The sequence below is a fragment of the Raphanus sativus genome, chromosome 2, assembly GCF_000801105.2.
Source record: "Raphanus sativus cultivar WK10039 chromosome 2, ASM80110v3, whole genome shotgun sequence".
In the NCBI taxonomy this organism is placed as follows: Eukaryota; Viridiplantae; Streptophyta; class Magnoliopsida; order Brassicales; family Brassicaceae; genus Raphanus; species Raphanus sativus.
This window is the reverse complement of record NC_079512.1, coordinates 24,675,535-24,690,302: the sequence shown is the minus strand read 5'-3', so window position 1 is coordinate 24,690,302 and position 14,768 is coordinate 24,675,535. Positions and strand designations below refer to the sequence as shown.

The following is a 14,768-nucleotide window of genomic DNA, read 5'->3' as shown; positions in this document are numbered from 1 at the left end:
GATTTCATGTGATCGTTATTGATGTAATGTATGATAACACAAAAATCCTTTATTGATTAAGCTTAGGAAGTTATTACAAAATAGCATACAAAGCTTAGTACTAACTACTAATACTAGAATATTATTTTGCTTCATAATAACTTCGCGTCTAGAATCTTCTCTTTAAGCTCCCCAAGCATTGGGTCAAAAGAAAAGTGAACTTATAGAGGTCCCAGTCTAAATTAAGAAGCCTCTAGTCGAAGTGCCAAACTCCTCCAGAGTCAGAAATACTCGACTTAGTAGAGTCGGTCTCTCTTTCTATGGTTTCGACTCTTTTAGGGAAACATCCACCAGGAGAAATTGGAAAATGCTACCAAAACTTATATAACTACGGAGGAGTAGATTGGATCTGGGAGCCATCATTAAGTGGAATCATGTAACCTTATCTATATTCATCTTTTTAAAAAATTGAAAGGTCCACTTTTGAATTTGCCGAAACAAATTAAAGGCTCAAGTCATTAGCTCCTCTTCTACTTTTATTTCATCTTTTCCCAATTGCTTCATTAAACAAGGAGTCAAGACAGAGAAGAAAAAAAGTTATTTTATACACAAATAAAAGCATCAAGTTGAGTAGCATCAACACACTCAACGGGTTCAAACCATCATATCCTACTTTTGCGGTAGACTGCGCTGTGGCGACAAAGGTGCGACTCCATAACACTCACTCTTTATTGCTCTTACCTGATCTCCAAGATATAGTCGATACCGCTCTGCTCACGTTCCCTTCTCTTGGATATGGCCGGTGGTTCAGGTAAAGCACCACCACGGCGCAGTCATCAGCTTTAGAAGTTGGAAACTTCGTTCTCCATGTCCGAGCTGCTCTCTGAACCAACGTCTCTGCGGCTACTGAGCGGTCCTTGCAGGAACCCACAATCTTCACCACTTCTTCGTTTGACAAAACATCCCAAATCTGTTCACAACAGAAGAATAGAAGAGAGTCTTGCTTTCACTTAATGCAATTTGTAAGAAAAAAACTGAAAACTCGTTGAAGTGTGTTGTTATTACCCCATCGGTGGCTAGAACCACAAACTCGTCTTCTCTACTGACATTTCTGAAAAAGACCTCAGGAACGCAGAGAAGTCCATAGTCTTTGAGGCAGAAATCACCAAAAGCCCTTGACATTGCGAGTCCAGGGCAATCATCATCAGGCATCCACACTCTATACACATCAGGTTCCTCTTCCATCGCAAACACCCTTCCTTTGCATGCTACTATTCTCTCTGCTTCGCCTGATATTAAAAGATAAAAAGCAAAGGCAAGCTTCTTCATGGGGGATTTTATTTATATGTCCACCACCTCAAAATTTAATACTAGAAATGAGGCGTGCTGAAGAAGGGAAAGACACTAACGTTGGACACAGGGTTTCAGATCAACCGTGAGTTGGACAGCTTTGAGATTGTTCTTGTTTCCACGGGTGCCTAGAACGGCTCGTGAATCTCCCAAGTTAGCGATCACCAAGCAGTCACCCTGCAAATGTTTTGACGAAACAACTTTCAATTCCTTTTAAGATGAACTGTGTCTGTTAAAGACATGTTTTCAGACTGTATTATTTTAAGAAGAGCCCCTGTAAATGATATTCACCTGTTTAAGAACGGTTACAGCAGTTGTGCCGCTGCAAAAACTATCATAAGGAGAGTCAAGACCAAGTTCGCTGTCTATTTGCTTGAAGAATGTCACTAGCACTTCCTCCAACAGACCCTCCTGACTCTTTGAATTATTATTATCATTGCCGACGCCAGATCTGATTCTCGAATGGACCCTTGAAGGTAGATTGTCACATATGTGACGAGAGATCTTGTGACCCATGGGGCCGTGACCGTCAAATACACCGCAGAAGATCATATCTTCCTCCCCACCAAAGTTCTGAAACAAAAGTTTTTATGATGCAAAAAATTGATTTTGATCATCTGACTGCTTCATAGCAAAGCAAAGCAGGTAATGGTCACGAAAAACATAGGAAATAAACTGTTAGAACTCTTTACCTCCCAGACTGTCATGGCGTCTTGATTTATCCCTTTTTTGCCTTGTTTGATTGCCATGGAAACGTGTTTGGATGATCCGTGGGACCTTATAATGGCACCACCATTTGTGTCCCTTGCATCAGCAGCCTCTGCGTCTCCATGTTCATTACCATCATCCGAGCTATTCTCCACAATTATACCTGTGCCCTTGCTACAACAGACCCCCATTTATACTGCAAGAGGCTGGTGCCCGACAAGAAACCAAAAACAGGGAAAATCTATATATAAAATGCCTCTGGAAACGGAAGGTGTGGTTAGGTCCTGCGGAAGTAGTAATTGAAGGCAGGAGAGCAGGGTAGAAGAATCAAACAGTTGCAGAAAATTACATTTTCCATGGCATCTGCCTTGTGAGTCGGGCCTTGCAAGGGAAAAGGAAGAGGAGAAGGAGGATGAAGAAGGTGGAACAAGCATGAAAGAAACCTTATGAGAAGAATGATTGCTACATCAAATACCGGATTACAATAAAATACAGAATGGCATAAGCTTAAATGGAATAATATAATGGAAAAGGTCAAAGAGGTTTTCTCAGATGAAGAACACAAAAACTGTAAACAGAGAGAGAGAGAGAGAAAGATTTGTTTATTGTTTTCTTTCTCTGTCTAAAAATAGATGGAAATATAGAGGATGAACATCACCCAAAATTGGATATGGAAGATTAACGATAAGAAAAAGTTACCTGATTTTCCTCCGTTAGCTCTTTAATTACAATCCAGAGCGAAATAAGTCCAACTTCTCCTTCAACCAAATCACTTAAAAGAGGTCAGATATACAAACAACTTTAGATGAATCATCAGTATAGTCTTTGACAGAAGATAAAGAATGATCATACCTGATTTAAGGCTCCATTGACAGCCTTGACTCTGTTGAAACTATTCTTCCAGAGTACAAAATATCTAACAAGAGACAAAACTCCATAAAACTAGAAAACTCTCGTCTTCTTACTTCATTGGATAGCACAAGATGATCATATAAGTACAGCAAGGTTTGTGAAAGTGAGAGAAACTTAAATTTTTTTTTCATTTCAAGCTAAACTTCTTACAGTAAAGGGAATTTAAAAACAGAGTATTTTTTTTTTTGGTTCCTTGATAGAAACCCTACAATATCCTTGTTGTTGTTTATATTCTAGAAGAAGAAAGTACATGGTAGCGAAAACGACGAAATCAAATGCAACCCCATTCCATTACCACCATTGATGGACAAGCACACCACGTTCTCTGAGCGAAGTAAAGAGCTGTAAGCACTGGTTATAAGTCTTGTTGTACTTCTGGCTCCTTTGGCCAGGACAACATCTCTGCCACCTGTTGTAATGGCATTCAAGGAACAACTCGTCGATTAGACAAATGGCTCCTGTCTTGATCAGCCTGGGGATGAGATCGAATTCGGTACCTTCAACATCCATCTTCATCACAACAAAGTCCCTCTCTCTCACACTCTTCTTCAACCAGTCAGCGAAATCAAACCCTTGAATCAGGTTCACCTCTCCAGCTAATGAGCTCGAGGAGGAAGATTTTTTGACAGGCTGGATTCTTCCCATCCCCCTGCCCATCGCTTTGGCTTCCACCTCCTTCCCCGGATCGTGATTGATCTCAAAGGACAAAGTCTCGTTCCTCACCCAAGCCGCATAGGGAAGAAGATGCACCTTCTTCTTGATCTTATACTCCTCGTGGAAGGCCTTGTCAGCCTCGATGGCGAAAACGTCGAAAGTCTTGTTCTGCTTGGGGTACAGCTTCTTGAACCAGCTCCCGATGCTGGATCCGTAGCTCCTAGCACCGACGTCAACGTAAACGTATCTACTCTTGAAACGAATATCAACCATGGAAGGGATGTATTTAACGTTTTGAATGTTCCGCTTGAGCGTGATCCATGGCTTAAGAGGCTCCTCTTGAATCAATGGCTCAGCGTCTCGGATCAAGTCTCTTTTATAACCAGGGATCCAGCACTTGCCACCACCAGAATTGGAATTAGAATTAGAATCCTTCTTATTATGGTGAACTCCTCCTCCTGCAGAGTGTTTCTGAATAACGAATTCTCTAAGATGATGATGAGTAGGAGGAGGCATGGCGAGGTCACGCATCTTCACCAAACTGCAAGAATTAAACAAATCAAGAAATGAATTGAAACTGTAAGTATCCGTAGCAGCGCCATCGACGTGAATCACCGCGATCCCTTCTGGTTTCAGCGTTCTGGTGATCTCGTCCGCGAACTCCAACGGCTTCAACGACTTCCCGAGGCGTCCGCCCCCGGAGAAGACGAAATCGAACGTATCGTCCGCGAAGGGGATAGAGTGTCCCTCGCCTCTCACCACCAAGGGACGGAAAGCCTTTTTGGAGATTCCGATGGAGTTCTTCACGCCGATCTCTCTGAGGGAGAGCACCTCTCGGCCGGTGGGAGTGGCTTCGACGCAGAGAGTCTTCGAATCCGCGGAGAGGTAACCGTCGGAGATGAGGTCGTTGAAGACTGAGGAGTAAAACTTAACGGATTCGATCGGATCATCGTCGTCGGTAGAGGTAGAGGTGGATCCGATGACGGAGTTGAGATCGGGAGGGAGGGAGAAGAAGCAGAAGTCGCCGCGGTTGCAGGATTCGCCGGTGATGGTGACGACGTAAGCGAAACGAACGAGGAGGATGAGGACGCCTAAGAGAAGCAGACGGACCATCATATTCCGGAGGAAGCTTGTTGTTGTTGGCAGCTTCCCCTCCATCGTTGATAATAATAAATATCTCTCAAATCAAATCTAATAACTAACTTTACAAACAATCAAACAGAAACTTAACGAGAGGAGAAACGAGCAGAGGTGTGATTAGCTCCGATTAGGGCTGTGAAGACGCAAGAGAAATTGCAGATCCGAAGAGGGAAAGGTGAAAAGCAGCGCATAGTTCGCCCCAAGCTTTCCGATGACGACGACGAAGGCGGTGTGGCCGGAAACAGACTATACGACTAGAGACATCGGATTCTTAAGAGTGAGAAAAAAAGAGAAAGGTAAAGAGAGAGAGACACCAAGGACGCGTAACGCGGATTCTCGTTTATTTATCTTAAACGGCACCGTTTTCTACTTTATCTTCGTAATTGCCATGCTGACCCTTTTTTCTTCTAAAATGTTTGTTTATGTCATTAAATATGTTTTAAATAAATACAATACGATCTAAAATAAAGTTTACTTAATTTAAAATATATAAATCTTAACTATCAACTACTTCGTGGAAGCACCGTGGCCTAGTGGTCAAAGTTTAAAGACTTATACACCCAAATCTGAGGTTCGAATCCTAGGCGACGCAGTTTCTACACAAGGAGGTTTGGGTTTCAATTCTCGGAGAAGGCGAATTATGCAGAATATTGGAGACAAGTCTTACAAGGGATCTTCAGCATGGCGCAAGGAATACCGTCAGGAATGGATCTCATAGGACGGCTCAAACTGATGCAGTCAGACATGAATTCTCATAAAGCAGGTAGAATGGTGAGCTGTAATATTTCTCATTGTTTCTAATAGCATAATAAACCCCGACAAAAAAAAAACTATCAACTACTTTAGCATGATTTTTTTAAAAAATTATAGTTATTTTTCATCAATTTTCTTTTTATAAGTATTATAGAATATAAAAGGTAAATATATGTTGATTATTAGATGGATGAAAGAAAAATGATGTTGAACGTTATAAAGTAAACAATATAATGTTGAATTAACACATTTTACATGATCTACAAAGATATCTAGTAATAGCATACAAAATGATTAAATGTAGATATCTTATTAAATTAATAAAACATCTAGAATTTTTAGTTATATATTTTCTTAACTACTGGAAAATATATTAAAATAAATTAGGCTTGAAATTATCCTACAGAAACCAACCCGATTGTGCATGAAATTATCCTTCGACAAACTTCACTCGAAATCACTATAAGTCAGCTATTTCTGGCTGTATTTAAAATTGTTGGTTATACATACAATTGGCGCACTGGTGTTCGCAGTCTTAATGCTTTTTGTTGGTTGGTTCCATAATCACAAAGCAACTCTAATAGAGATGGGAGCGTAATGTGTAAGTCAGAGAGAACATAACCATATGAGCTCACAAGAAGTAGGAGAATGTATATAATGTAGGATACAAATCTATATGGTAATTCATCTACTTAGGTTGGATTTTAATATAAACTAGATTATGACCCGCCCGGTCGGGCGGGTTTTCATTCTTTTACAACCATAGATTATGTTTTTTCTATCATAACGCAAACTTGCTATAAAACTTGTGTTTTAATTTGTTTTTGTACATCATGAAGTTAATTTTTTTAAAAAAGTATTACATAATTGCTCCGTAAATTTTTATTATATTCTGACATCTAATATATTTCTTTTATGAATTATACTGGAATGAAAAAATAGTAACTGAGATGAATGGTATGAACCGATGTTCAGAAATAATTCTTTTATCCAAATATTTCTATGCAATCTGTTCTGAAATCTATGTGTACATCGCTAAAACATTAAAATTGGAGCATGTATAATGTATTCTTGTTGTTTGGCATAGTGGAGTGGGCAGTTTTATTTTGTGTTTATGTTTCTAAAATTTAATCCGATCTTAAAAGGATTAGAAGATATAGTCGATGATTATAGTATGAAACCGTATAGTTTTTTATTAACATAGATATCAGTATAGATTCAGTTATGATACATTTAATAATAATTATGAAGTCCATTATAGTATTTAGTATTCATAACGTATGAAACCCTTAAATAGATATGGAATCAGTTATTGTATCTTTAATTTAAGGGATGAGTTAATTAATTTAAATATGAGGTCCAACTTAAAAATCCACTTAGAATAAGTTGTGATGTTTCTGTTTGTTTTAATAAGATAGATTTCAACATTCTGATTTAGATCAAATGATGGGCTACAACAGTTTGGGTTTCTTTTACTGGACTTAAGCTAATCATGGCCAACTATTTTAAATTCTATTTAGGCCCAACAATTTATAGTCTGTTTTATACACTATATGTCTATATATAGTCTATACTCTATACTCTTAGGAACATTTATGAGTGTTTAAGGAGAGATAAATGATTGATAAAAAAAAAGAGAGTTAAATGTAGGAATCATATGATATTTCATTGGAGGCCTACGTGATACTATATTTGTGATGCTTTTTTCAGTTTTCTTTCTCAGCTACAGTTAGTTATAAAGAATAAAATAAAACAAATAACCACCCAGTCTCATTTCTTATAGAACCTCAAAACACATTAAAGACCTGGATATCTTTCAAAGGAGCGGTTGGAAAGTAAAATAATATACAATAATACATAAATAAAAGGAAGAAGCATCTGTTGCAGATGAGATGGCCAGATGGGGGTGGGGGTGGGGTGTGATGTGGAACCTGTGTCGCTACAAGCCAACATAGGAGCTATGAAGACGAGGGGATGTAAGGGCGTGTGGAGTAGCAGCAGCGTTGCGCTGCGGAGTGGAGGGTTAAGGAAAGTGAGACTGGACGCATCACTGAAATCACTACTTGATCCGAGTCTTATAGAACCACATGAAAGCTCGTCATTGTGGCAGGACAATAATTATAAATGCATAGAGTTGAGGTATTTGTTTGATTTGCTAGAAAAAGATATAGATGGAGTAGATTGCTACTAGTAAGTAAAATGATAATCTGAAATAATAGTTATAAGAAACGACTTGGAACAGGCGGAGTTAAACCCCCAAGTACTGAAAGCCACAGCTGGAAGAAGATAATTGCGCAAAAGAAAAAAAGAAAAAAGAAAAAGAAGGCAAGGTATTTTGCAAAACATTCAGACACATGAAGAGGGTTCTAGCCGTGTAATAAGCTATAGCTGGAATTTTGTCGGTATGTGTAGTGACGGCGCGTGTAATACTAATACCTTGGCATTATATGAACCAGCGGCGGTGGTGATTGTAAGTTTGCGCTTTGTTCCGTTTTTGTGAAAGACCGTAACTCGGTGGGGCCCAAAAGCGTTACACTCCGTTCCAGGCTCAGAGTAGTGTGTAACCAAAAAAAAGTGACGACTCAGCGATTCGGTGTAAACAGCTCCTCAATCACAATTTTAATGACTAATCAAGTTTTTCCCTGCCCAACACATTCAGCTTGCAATATACTCGTTATTGATAATTTTAAAGATTATTTTCCCTTTTTTTTGGTATGGAATGTGTGACTAACTAAACAAGCACATGTCAGCTACATTTTAGTCCATAAAAAAGTAGTACCGGCAAATGATTGCCATCAAATTATTATTTGGTAAAATATAAACCAAATGATTACTTCCCTAATCACCTGCTTCGTCAAATGATTATAGAACCGCCCACTAATATTAATTCTTCTCCATTGTGATTAAATAGGTAATACAGCTACGAGTTTCTAAATTGTTGTGAAAAAAAAGCTACGTGTTTCTTCTAACCCACGTCGTTCACTTGCTATTCTACAGAAAATGGTAAGTAAAATGCAACGGATGATATTTGACAATAATCCATGATAATTTTTTTTTTTTTGCAAATAATAATCCATGATAAATTAATAATGAGAAAGAGGTGTGACCCCCCATTTACAGTCGACCCCCCATTTACAGTCGACCCCCCATTTACAGTCGACCGTCAGTACAGAGAAGAAAAAAGAGTGTGGTGTAGTTACGCATTCATAATATAGGACATGAATGATTTTCAAATAATAATAACTACCTTAATTTTCAACTAGGGGTGGGATTTCGGATATTGGGATCAGTTTCGGGTAAGAACCGCTCAGTTCCGGTAAATCAGTTATTCAGAAACTATATCAATTGAGTACTTAGTTGACTTATGGTACGGATTCGGTTCAGTTCTATCCGGACGGATAGGTTCGGATATATAATTTAAAACCTGAAATAATATTTTATTTAATTATTTTTATTTATTTATTTTACTTTTTTAAAGAAAAAAAATCAAATCTAATATATGCTAGTAATATGCGGATAAATATAACAAAGTTAAGTATCGCAGTGGTATTGCAAGTGATGTGTCGTCCCTTTTCAACCCAGGTCCAACATCCATAAGGTGCAATTCTCTATGTTTTTAGATAGAATCAGGTTTAAACGGATGTCCGTTCGGTTTTGGGTAAAAACCGAGCCCGATCCGATATCTATGATTATTTATATAATTATCCATCAAATAAATTGATGAACCGAAACCATACCGAACCGATCCATTTCGAGTCGGATCCGGTTTAGGTAAACGGTCCCGGTTAAAAGTCGCATGCCTATCTTCAACATTAATGCTAGTGAGTTCATTGAGACTAATAGTTATACAATTACGTCTAAACTAAAGCAATCATTGATTATTGCTTTAGCTGCACTGGATCCATCAAACTTTAGCTGTTTAATATTTATCAGGGAAAAAAAGTTTTAAAGAATTAGGATCGAGTAAAATTGCCACATTATTGAATTTGATAGGAATATTTGATTAATTTAGAGATTACTAATTGCTTGCACTTGCAGAGAAGAAAAAAAGGGGTCAGCATGGCAATTATGAAGATTAGAAAATGGTACCGTTTAAGAGTCCGCGTTACGCGCTCTAATATCCCACTCGCGTCCTTGGTGTCTCTCTTTACATTATTACATTACGACTTTCTTTTTTTGTTGATCAAATACATTACGACTTTCTTTTCTGACATACTAATATTAATTCTTCTCCATTGTGATTAAACAGGTAATACAGCTACGTGTTTCAAAATTGTTTTTTTTTTTTTGAACTTTGGCTTTCAACGTGTTTCAAAATTGTTGTGAATAAAAAGCTACGTATTTCTTCTAACCCACGTTCACTAGTTGCGATACTACATAAAAATGGTAAGTAAAATGCAACAGATGATATTTAACAATAATCCATGATAGATTAATAATGAGAAAGAGGTGTGACCCCATTTACAGTCGACCGTCAATACAGAGAAGAAAAAAGAGTGTGGTGTAGTTACGCATTCATAATATAGGACATGAATGATTTTTTGAAATAATAATCACCTTAATCTTCAACATTAATGCTAGTGCGTTCATTAAGACTAATGGTAATACAATTACGTCTAAACTAAAGCAATCATTGATTATTGCTTTAGCTGCACTGGATCCATCAAACTTTAGCTTTTTAATATCTATCAGGGAAAAAAAGTTAAGAAAGAATTAAGATCGAGTAAAATTGCCACATTATTGATAGGAATAGTTGACTAATTTAGAGATTACTAATTGCTTGCAGAGAAGATAAAGTAGAAAACGGTGCCGTTTAAGATAAATAAACGAGAATCCGCGTTACGCGTCCTTGGTGTCTCTCTCTCTTTACCTTTCTCTTTTTTTCTCACTCTTAAGAATCCGATGTCTCTAGTCGTATAGTCTGTTTCCGGCCACACCGCCTTCGTCGTCGTCATCGGAAAGCTTGGGGCGAACTATGCGCTGCTTTTCACCTTTCCCTCTTCGGATCTGCAATTTCTCTTGCGTCTTCACAGCCCTAATCGGAGCTAATCACACCTCTGCTCGTTTCTCCTCTCGTTAAGTTTCTGTTTGATTGTTTGTAAAGTTAGTTATTAGATTTGATTTGAGAGATATTTATTATTATCAACGATGGAGGGGAAGCTGCCAACAACAACAAGCTTCCTCCGGAATATGATGGTCCGTCTGCTTCTCTTAGGCGTCCTCATCCTCCTCGTTCGTTTCGCTTACGTCGTCACCATCACCGGCGAATCCTGCAACCGCGGCGACTTCTGCTTCTTCTCCCTCCCTCCCGATCTCAACTCCGTCATCGGATCCACCTCTACCTCTACCGACGACGATGATCCGATCGAATCCGTTAAGTTTTACTCCTCAGTCTTCAACGACCTCATCTCCGACGGTTACCTCTCCGCGGATTCGAAGACTCTCTGCGTCGAAGCCACTCCCACCGGCCGAGAGGTGCTCTCCCTCAGAGAGATCGGCGTGAAGAACTCCATCGGAATCTCCAAAAAGGCTTTCCGTCCCTTGGTGGTGAGAGGCGAGGGACACTCTATCCCCTTCGCGGACGATACGTTCGATTTCGTCTTCTCCGGGGGCGGACGCCTCGGGAAGTCGTTGAAGCCGTTGGAGTTCGCGGAGGAGATCACCAGGACGCTGAAACCAGAAGGGATCGCGGTGATTCACGTCGATGGCGCTGCTACGGATACTTACAGTTTCAATTCATTTCTTGATTTGTTTAATTCATGCAGTTTGGTGAAGATGCGTGACCTCGCCATGCCTCCTCCCACTCATCATCATCTTAGAGAATTCGTTATTCAGAAACACTCTGCAGGAGGAGGAGTTCACCATAATAAGAAGGATTCTAATTCTAATTCCAATTCTGGTGGTGGCAAGTGCTGGATCCCTGGTTATAAAAGAGACTTGATCCGAGACGCGGAGCCATTGATTGAAGAGGAGCCTCTTAAGCCATGGATCACGCTCAAGCGGAACATTCAAAACGTTAAATACATCCCTTCCATGGTTGATATTCGTTTCAAGAGTAGATACGTTTACGTTGACGTCGGTGCTAGGAGCTACGGATCCAGCATCGGGAGCTGGTTCAAGAAGCAGTACCCCAAGCAGAACAAGACTTTCGAAGTTTTCGCCATCGAGGCTGACAAGGCCTTCCACGAGGAGTATAAGATCAAGAAGAAGGTGCATCTTCTTCCCTATGCGGCTTGGGTGAGGAACGAGACTTTGTCCTTTGAGATCAATCACGATCCGGGGAAGGAGGTGGAAGCCAAAGCGATGGGCAGGGGGATGGGAAGAATCCAGCCTGTCAAAAAATCTTCCTCCTCCAGCTTATTAGCTGGAGAGGTGAACCTGATTCAAGGGTTTGATTTCGCTGACTGGTTGAAGAAGAGTGTGAGAGAGAGGGACTTTGTTGTGATGAAGATGGATGTTGAAGGAACCGAATTCGATCTCATCCCTAGGCTGATCAAGACAGGAGCCATATGTCTAATCGACGAGTTGTTCCTTGAATGCCATTACAACAGGTGGCAGAGATGTTGTCCTGGCCAAAGGAGCCAGAAGTACAACAAGACTTATAACCAGTGCTTACAGCTCTTTACTTCGCTCAGAGAACGTGGTGTGCTTGTCCATCAATGGTGGTAATGGAATGGGGTTGCATTTGATTTCGTCGTTTTCGCTACCATGTACTTTCTTCTTCTAGAATATAAACAACAACAAGGATATTGTAGGGTTTCTATCAAGGAACCAAAAAAAAAAAAATACTCTGTTTTTAAATTCCCTTTACTGTAAGAAGTTTAGCTTGAAATGAAAAAAAAAGTTTCTCTCACTTTCGCAAACCTTGCTGTACTTATATGATCATCTTGTGCTATCCAATGAAGTAAGAAGACGAGTTTTCTTGTTTTATGGAGTTTTGTCTCTTGTTAGATATTTTGTACTCTGGAAGAATAGTTTCAACAGAGTCAAGGCTGTCAATGGAGCCTTGAATCAGGTATGATCATTTTTTATCCTCTGTCAAAGACTATACTGATGATTCATCTAAAGTTGTTTGTATATCTGACCTCTTTTAAGTGATTTGGTTGAAGGAGAAGTTGGACTTATTTCGCTCTGGATTGTAATTAAAGAGCTAACGGAGGAAAATCAGGTAACTTTTTCTTATCGTTAATCTTCCATATCCAATTTTGGGTGATGTTCATCCTCTATATTTCCATCTATTTTTAGACAGAGAAAGAAAACAATAAACAAATCTTTCTCTCTGTTTACAGTTTTTGTTTTCTTCATCTGAGAAAACCTCTTTGACCTTTTCCATTATATTATTATTCCATTTAAGCTTTATGCCATTCTGTATTTTATTGTAATCCTCCGGTATTTGATGTAGCAAGCATTCTTCTCATAAGGTTTCTTTCATGCTTGTTCCACCTTCTTCATCCTCCTTCTCCTCTTGCTTTTCTCTTGCAGCAAGGCCCGCCTCACAAGGCAGACGCCATGGAAAATGTAATTTTCTGCAACTGTTTGATTCTTCTACCCTGCTCTCCTGCCTTCAATTACTACTTCCACAGGACCTAACTATTAGACCCAGTGAAGCAAAGACTTCAATGGCTACAGAGGGTTTGCTTAATGGGACTGGGCTGCAGGTGAAGAATCAACCGAAGCCCACTAAGCCCACTGCAGTTTCTGAGTTAGCCGTTAACACAAGCATTGCGTGTATCAGTCAAAGGAAGGACGTTCACTCTTGTCGTGACTTGAGTACGGAGAAGCCAGCTTGCTATCCCACGCCAACTTGCTTCTCTGCTCTTATCTTTAACAGGTTCTCTTGCCTAGATGCTGGCGTATGCTAACGTGAGCATTACGTCAAGTAGTTCCCTTTGTCTCTTGTATATAAACATTGCTTCTCTGTAATAGGTTCTCAAGTTGAATGAAATACAAAGTATATTTTCATCCTTTTCCAATCTGTTGAGATCTTCATGGTATCAGAGCTCAGCTAGTAGATCTATGGCAGACTCTCAAGAATCTCTTGTTTCTCTTAGTATCTCTCATTGTGTTACCCTAAAGCTCTCTTCTTCAAACTATCTTTTATGGAAAACTCAGTTTGAGTCTTTGCTTCACTGGGTCTAATACTAACCACACCTTCCGTTTCCGTAGGCGTTTTATATATAAGATTTTCCCTGTTTTTGGTTTCTTGTCGGGCACCAGCCTCTTGCAGTATAAATGGGGGTCTGTTGTAGCAAGGGCACAGGTACAATTGTGGAGAATGGCTCGGATGATGGTAATGAACATGGAGACGCAGAGGCTGCTGATGTAAGGGACACAAATGGTAGTGCCATTATAAGGTCCAACGGATCATCCAAACACGTTTCCATGGCAATCAAACAAGGCAAAAAAGAGATAAATCAAGACCCCATGACAGTCTGGGAGGTAAAGAGTTTAATATCCTCTTGAATCATTTCCCAATTTTTTTTGTGACCATTACCTGCTTTGCTTTGCTATTACATTTTGGAGCTGTCTCCTTTTAAGGCAAATGATCAAATCATCTTTGCATCATAAAAACTTTTGTTTCAGAACTTTGGTGGGGAGGAAGATATGATCTTCTGCGGTGTATTTGACGGTCACGGCCCCATGGGTCACAAGATCTCTCGTCACATATGTGACAATCTACCTTCAAGGGTCTATATCTATGTCAGTAGAGAAGATGAGTTTGTGGTTCTAGCCACCGATGGGGTAATAACAACACCCTTCAATGAGTTTTTAGTTTTTTCTTACAAATTGCATTAAGTGAAAGCAAGACTCTCTTCTATTCTTCTGCTGTGAACAGATTTGGGATGTTTTGTCAAACGAATGGTGAAGATTGTGGCTTCCTGCAAGGACAGGTCAGTGGCGGCAGAGACGTTGGTTCAGAGAGCAGCTCGGACATGGAGAACGAAGTTTCCATTCAGTAACATGTGGACCACAAGAACATTGCATGTAGCGAAGTTAAGAAGCGTCAAATAAATTGATACAAGACACATATCCATGTACAATCGAAATTTAGTTGCGACTTTCTGGTTAATGTACCTTGTCGAATTTGGCAGTTTTTGATTGGGTGGTGGACTTGGCTCTGGGGTCGGCGTCATCATCCTCCTATCTCAATCTTGTACCAATAATAGTATAATAATACAAATAAGTAAATACTAGATGATAACCCGCGCCTTGCGCGGGGTGAACTTTTTTTTAAATATATTGTATCTAAATAAATAATACATTTTTTGTTA

General features: G+C 39.5%; 4 protein-coding genes across 8 annotated transcripts; 2 read left to right on the top strand and 2 right to left on the bottom strand.

Moving 5' to 3' along the window:
• Positions 1-486: 486 nt before the first annotated feature.
• LOC108841757 (probable protein phosphatase 2C 65) lies at positions 487-3,030 on the bottom strand. Of its 4 annotated transcripts, none has more exons than XM_057002718.1 (8): positions 2,890-3,030; positions 2,737-2,795; positions 2,387-2,418; positions 2,022-2,243; positions 1,621-1,902; positions 1,389-1,506; positions 1,045-1,268; positions 487-949 (listed from the first exon to the last, which is right to left on the bottom strand). In XM_057002718.1, exons 4-8 carry the CDS (start codon positions 2,226-2,228, stop codon positions 701-703), a joined length of 1,080 nt encoding a protein of 359 aa, XP_056858698.1. In that variant the 5' UTR covers positions 2,229-2,243; positions 2,387-2,418; positions 2,737-2,795; positions 2,890-3,030; the 3' UTR covers positions 487-700. The 4 variants fall into 4 exon arrangements, with proteins under 4 accessions (XP_056858698.1, XP_018470019.1, XP_018470020.1 ...); XM_018614517.2 differs by having other exon boundaries at positions 2,737-2,809; positions 2,890-3,027; XM_018614518.2 differs by lacking the exon at positions 2,387-2,418.
• A 23-nt stretch (positions 3,031-3,053) lies between these two features.
• On the bottom strand, positions 3,054-5,091 carry LOC108841754 (uncharacterized). The gene has a single exon (XM_018614512.2). The coding sequence runs from the start codon at positions 4,759-4,761 to the stop codon at positions 3,241-3,243; it is 1,521 nt and encodes a 506-aa protein (XP_018470014.2). The 5' UTR covers positions 4,762-5,091; the 3' UTR covers positions 3,054-3,240.
• A 5,191-nt stretch (positions 5,092-10,282) lies between these two features.
• Positions 10,283-12,349, top strand: LOC130507918 (uncharacterized). Its single transcript, XM_057002716.1, has one exon. The coding sequence runs from the start codon at positions 10,645-10,647 to the stop codon at positions 12,163-12,165; it is 1,521 nt and encodes a 506-aa protein (XP_056858696.1). The 5' UTR covers positions 10,283-10,644; the 3' UTR covers positions 12,166-12,349.
• Positions 12,350-12,361: 12 nt separating this feature from the next.
• LOC108824513 (probable protein phosphatase 2C 65) lies at positions 12,362-14,768 on the top strand. 2 transcript variants are annotated; one of them, XM_057002717.1, is made up of 5 exons: positions 12,362-12,511; positions 12,592-12,664; positions 12,979-13,935; positions 14,080-14,238; positions 14,333-14,768. In XM_057002717.1, the coding sequence occupies exons 3-5, from the start codon at positions 13,729-13,731 to the stop codon at positions 14,360-14,362; spliced, it is 396 nt and encodes a 131-aa protein (XP_056858697.1). In that variant the 5' UTR covers positions 12,362-12,511; positions 12,592-12,664; positions 12,979-13,728; the 3' UTR covers positions 14,363-14,768. The 2 variants fall into 2 exon arrangements, with proteins under 2 accessions (XP_056858697.1, XP_018453451.1); XM_018597949.2 differs by lacking the exon at positions 12,362-12,511 and having other exon boundaries at positions 12,559-12,664.

Coding starts and splice junctions, on each gene's coding strand:
- LOC108841757 (XM_057002718.1), bottom strand. CDS start 2,228: ATGGGGGTCTGTTGTAGCAAGGGCACAGGTATAATTGTGGAGAATAGC. Junction 1,507..1,620: donor CTGTAACCGTTCTTAAACAG/GTGAATATCATT, acceptor AAACATTTGCAG/GGTGACTGCTTGGTGATCGC. Junction 1,269..1,388: donor TCTGAAACCCTGTGTCCAAC/GTTAGTGTCTTT, acceptor TTTTAATATCAG/GCGAAGCAGAGAGAATAGTA.
- LOC108841754 (XM_018614512.2), bottom strand. CDS start 4,761: ATGGAGGGGAAGCTGCCAACAACAACAAGCTTCCTCCGGAATATGATG.
- LOC130507918 (XM_057002716.1), top strand. CDS start 10,645: ATGGAGGGGAAGCTGCCAACAACAACAAGCTTCCTCCGGAATATGATG.
- LOC108824513 (XM_057002717.1), top strand. CDS start 13,729: ATGGGGGTCTGTTGTAGCAAGGGCACAGGTACAATTGTGGAGAATGGC. Junction 13,936..14,079: donor ACCCCATGACAGTCTGGGAG/GTAAAGAGTTTA, acceptor CTTTTGTTTCAG/AACTTTGGTGGGGAGGAAGA. Junction 14,239..14,332: donor TGGTTCTAGCCACCGATGGG/GTAATAACAACA, acceptor TGCTGTGAACAG/ATTTGGGATGTTTTGTCAAA.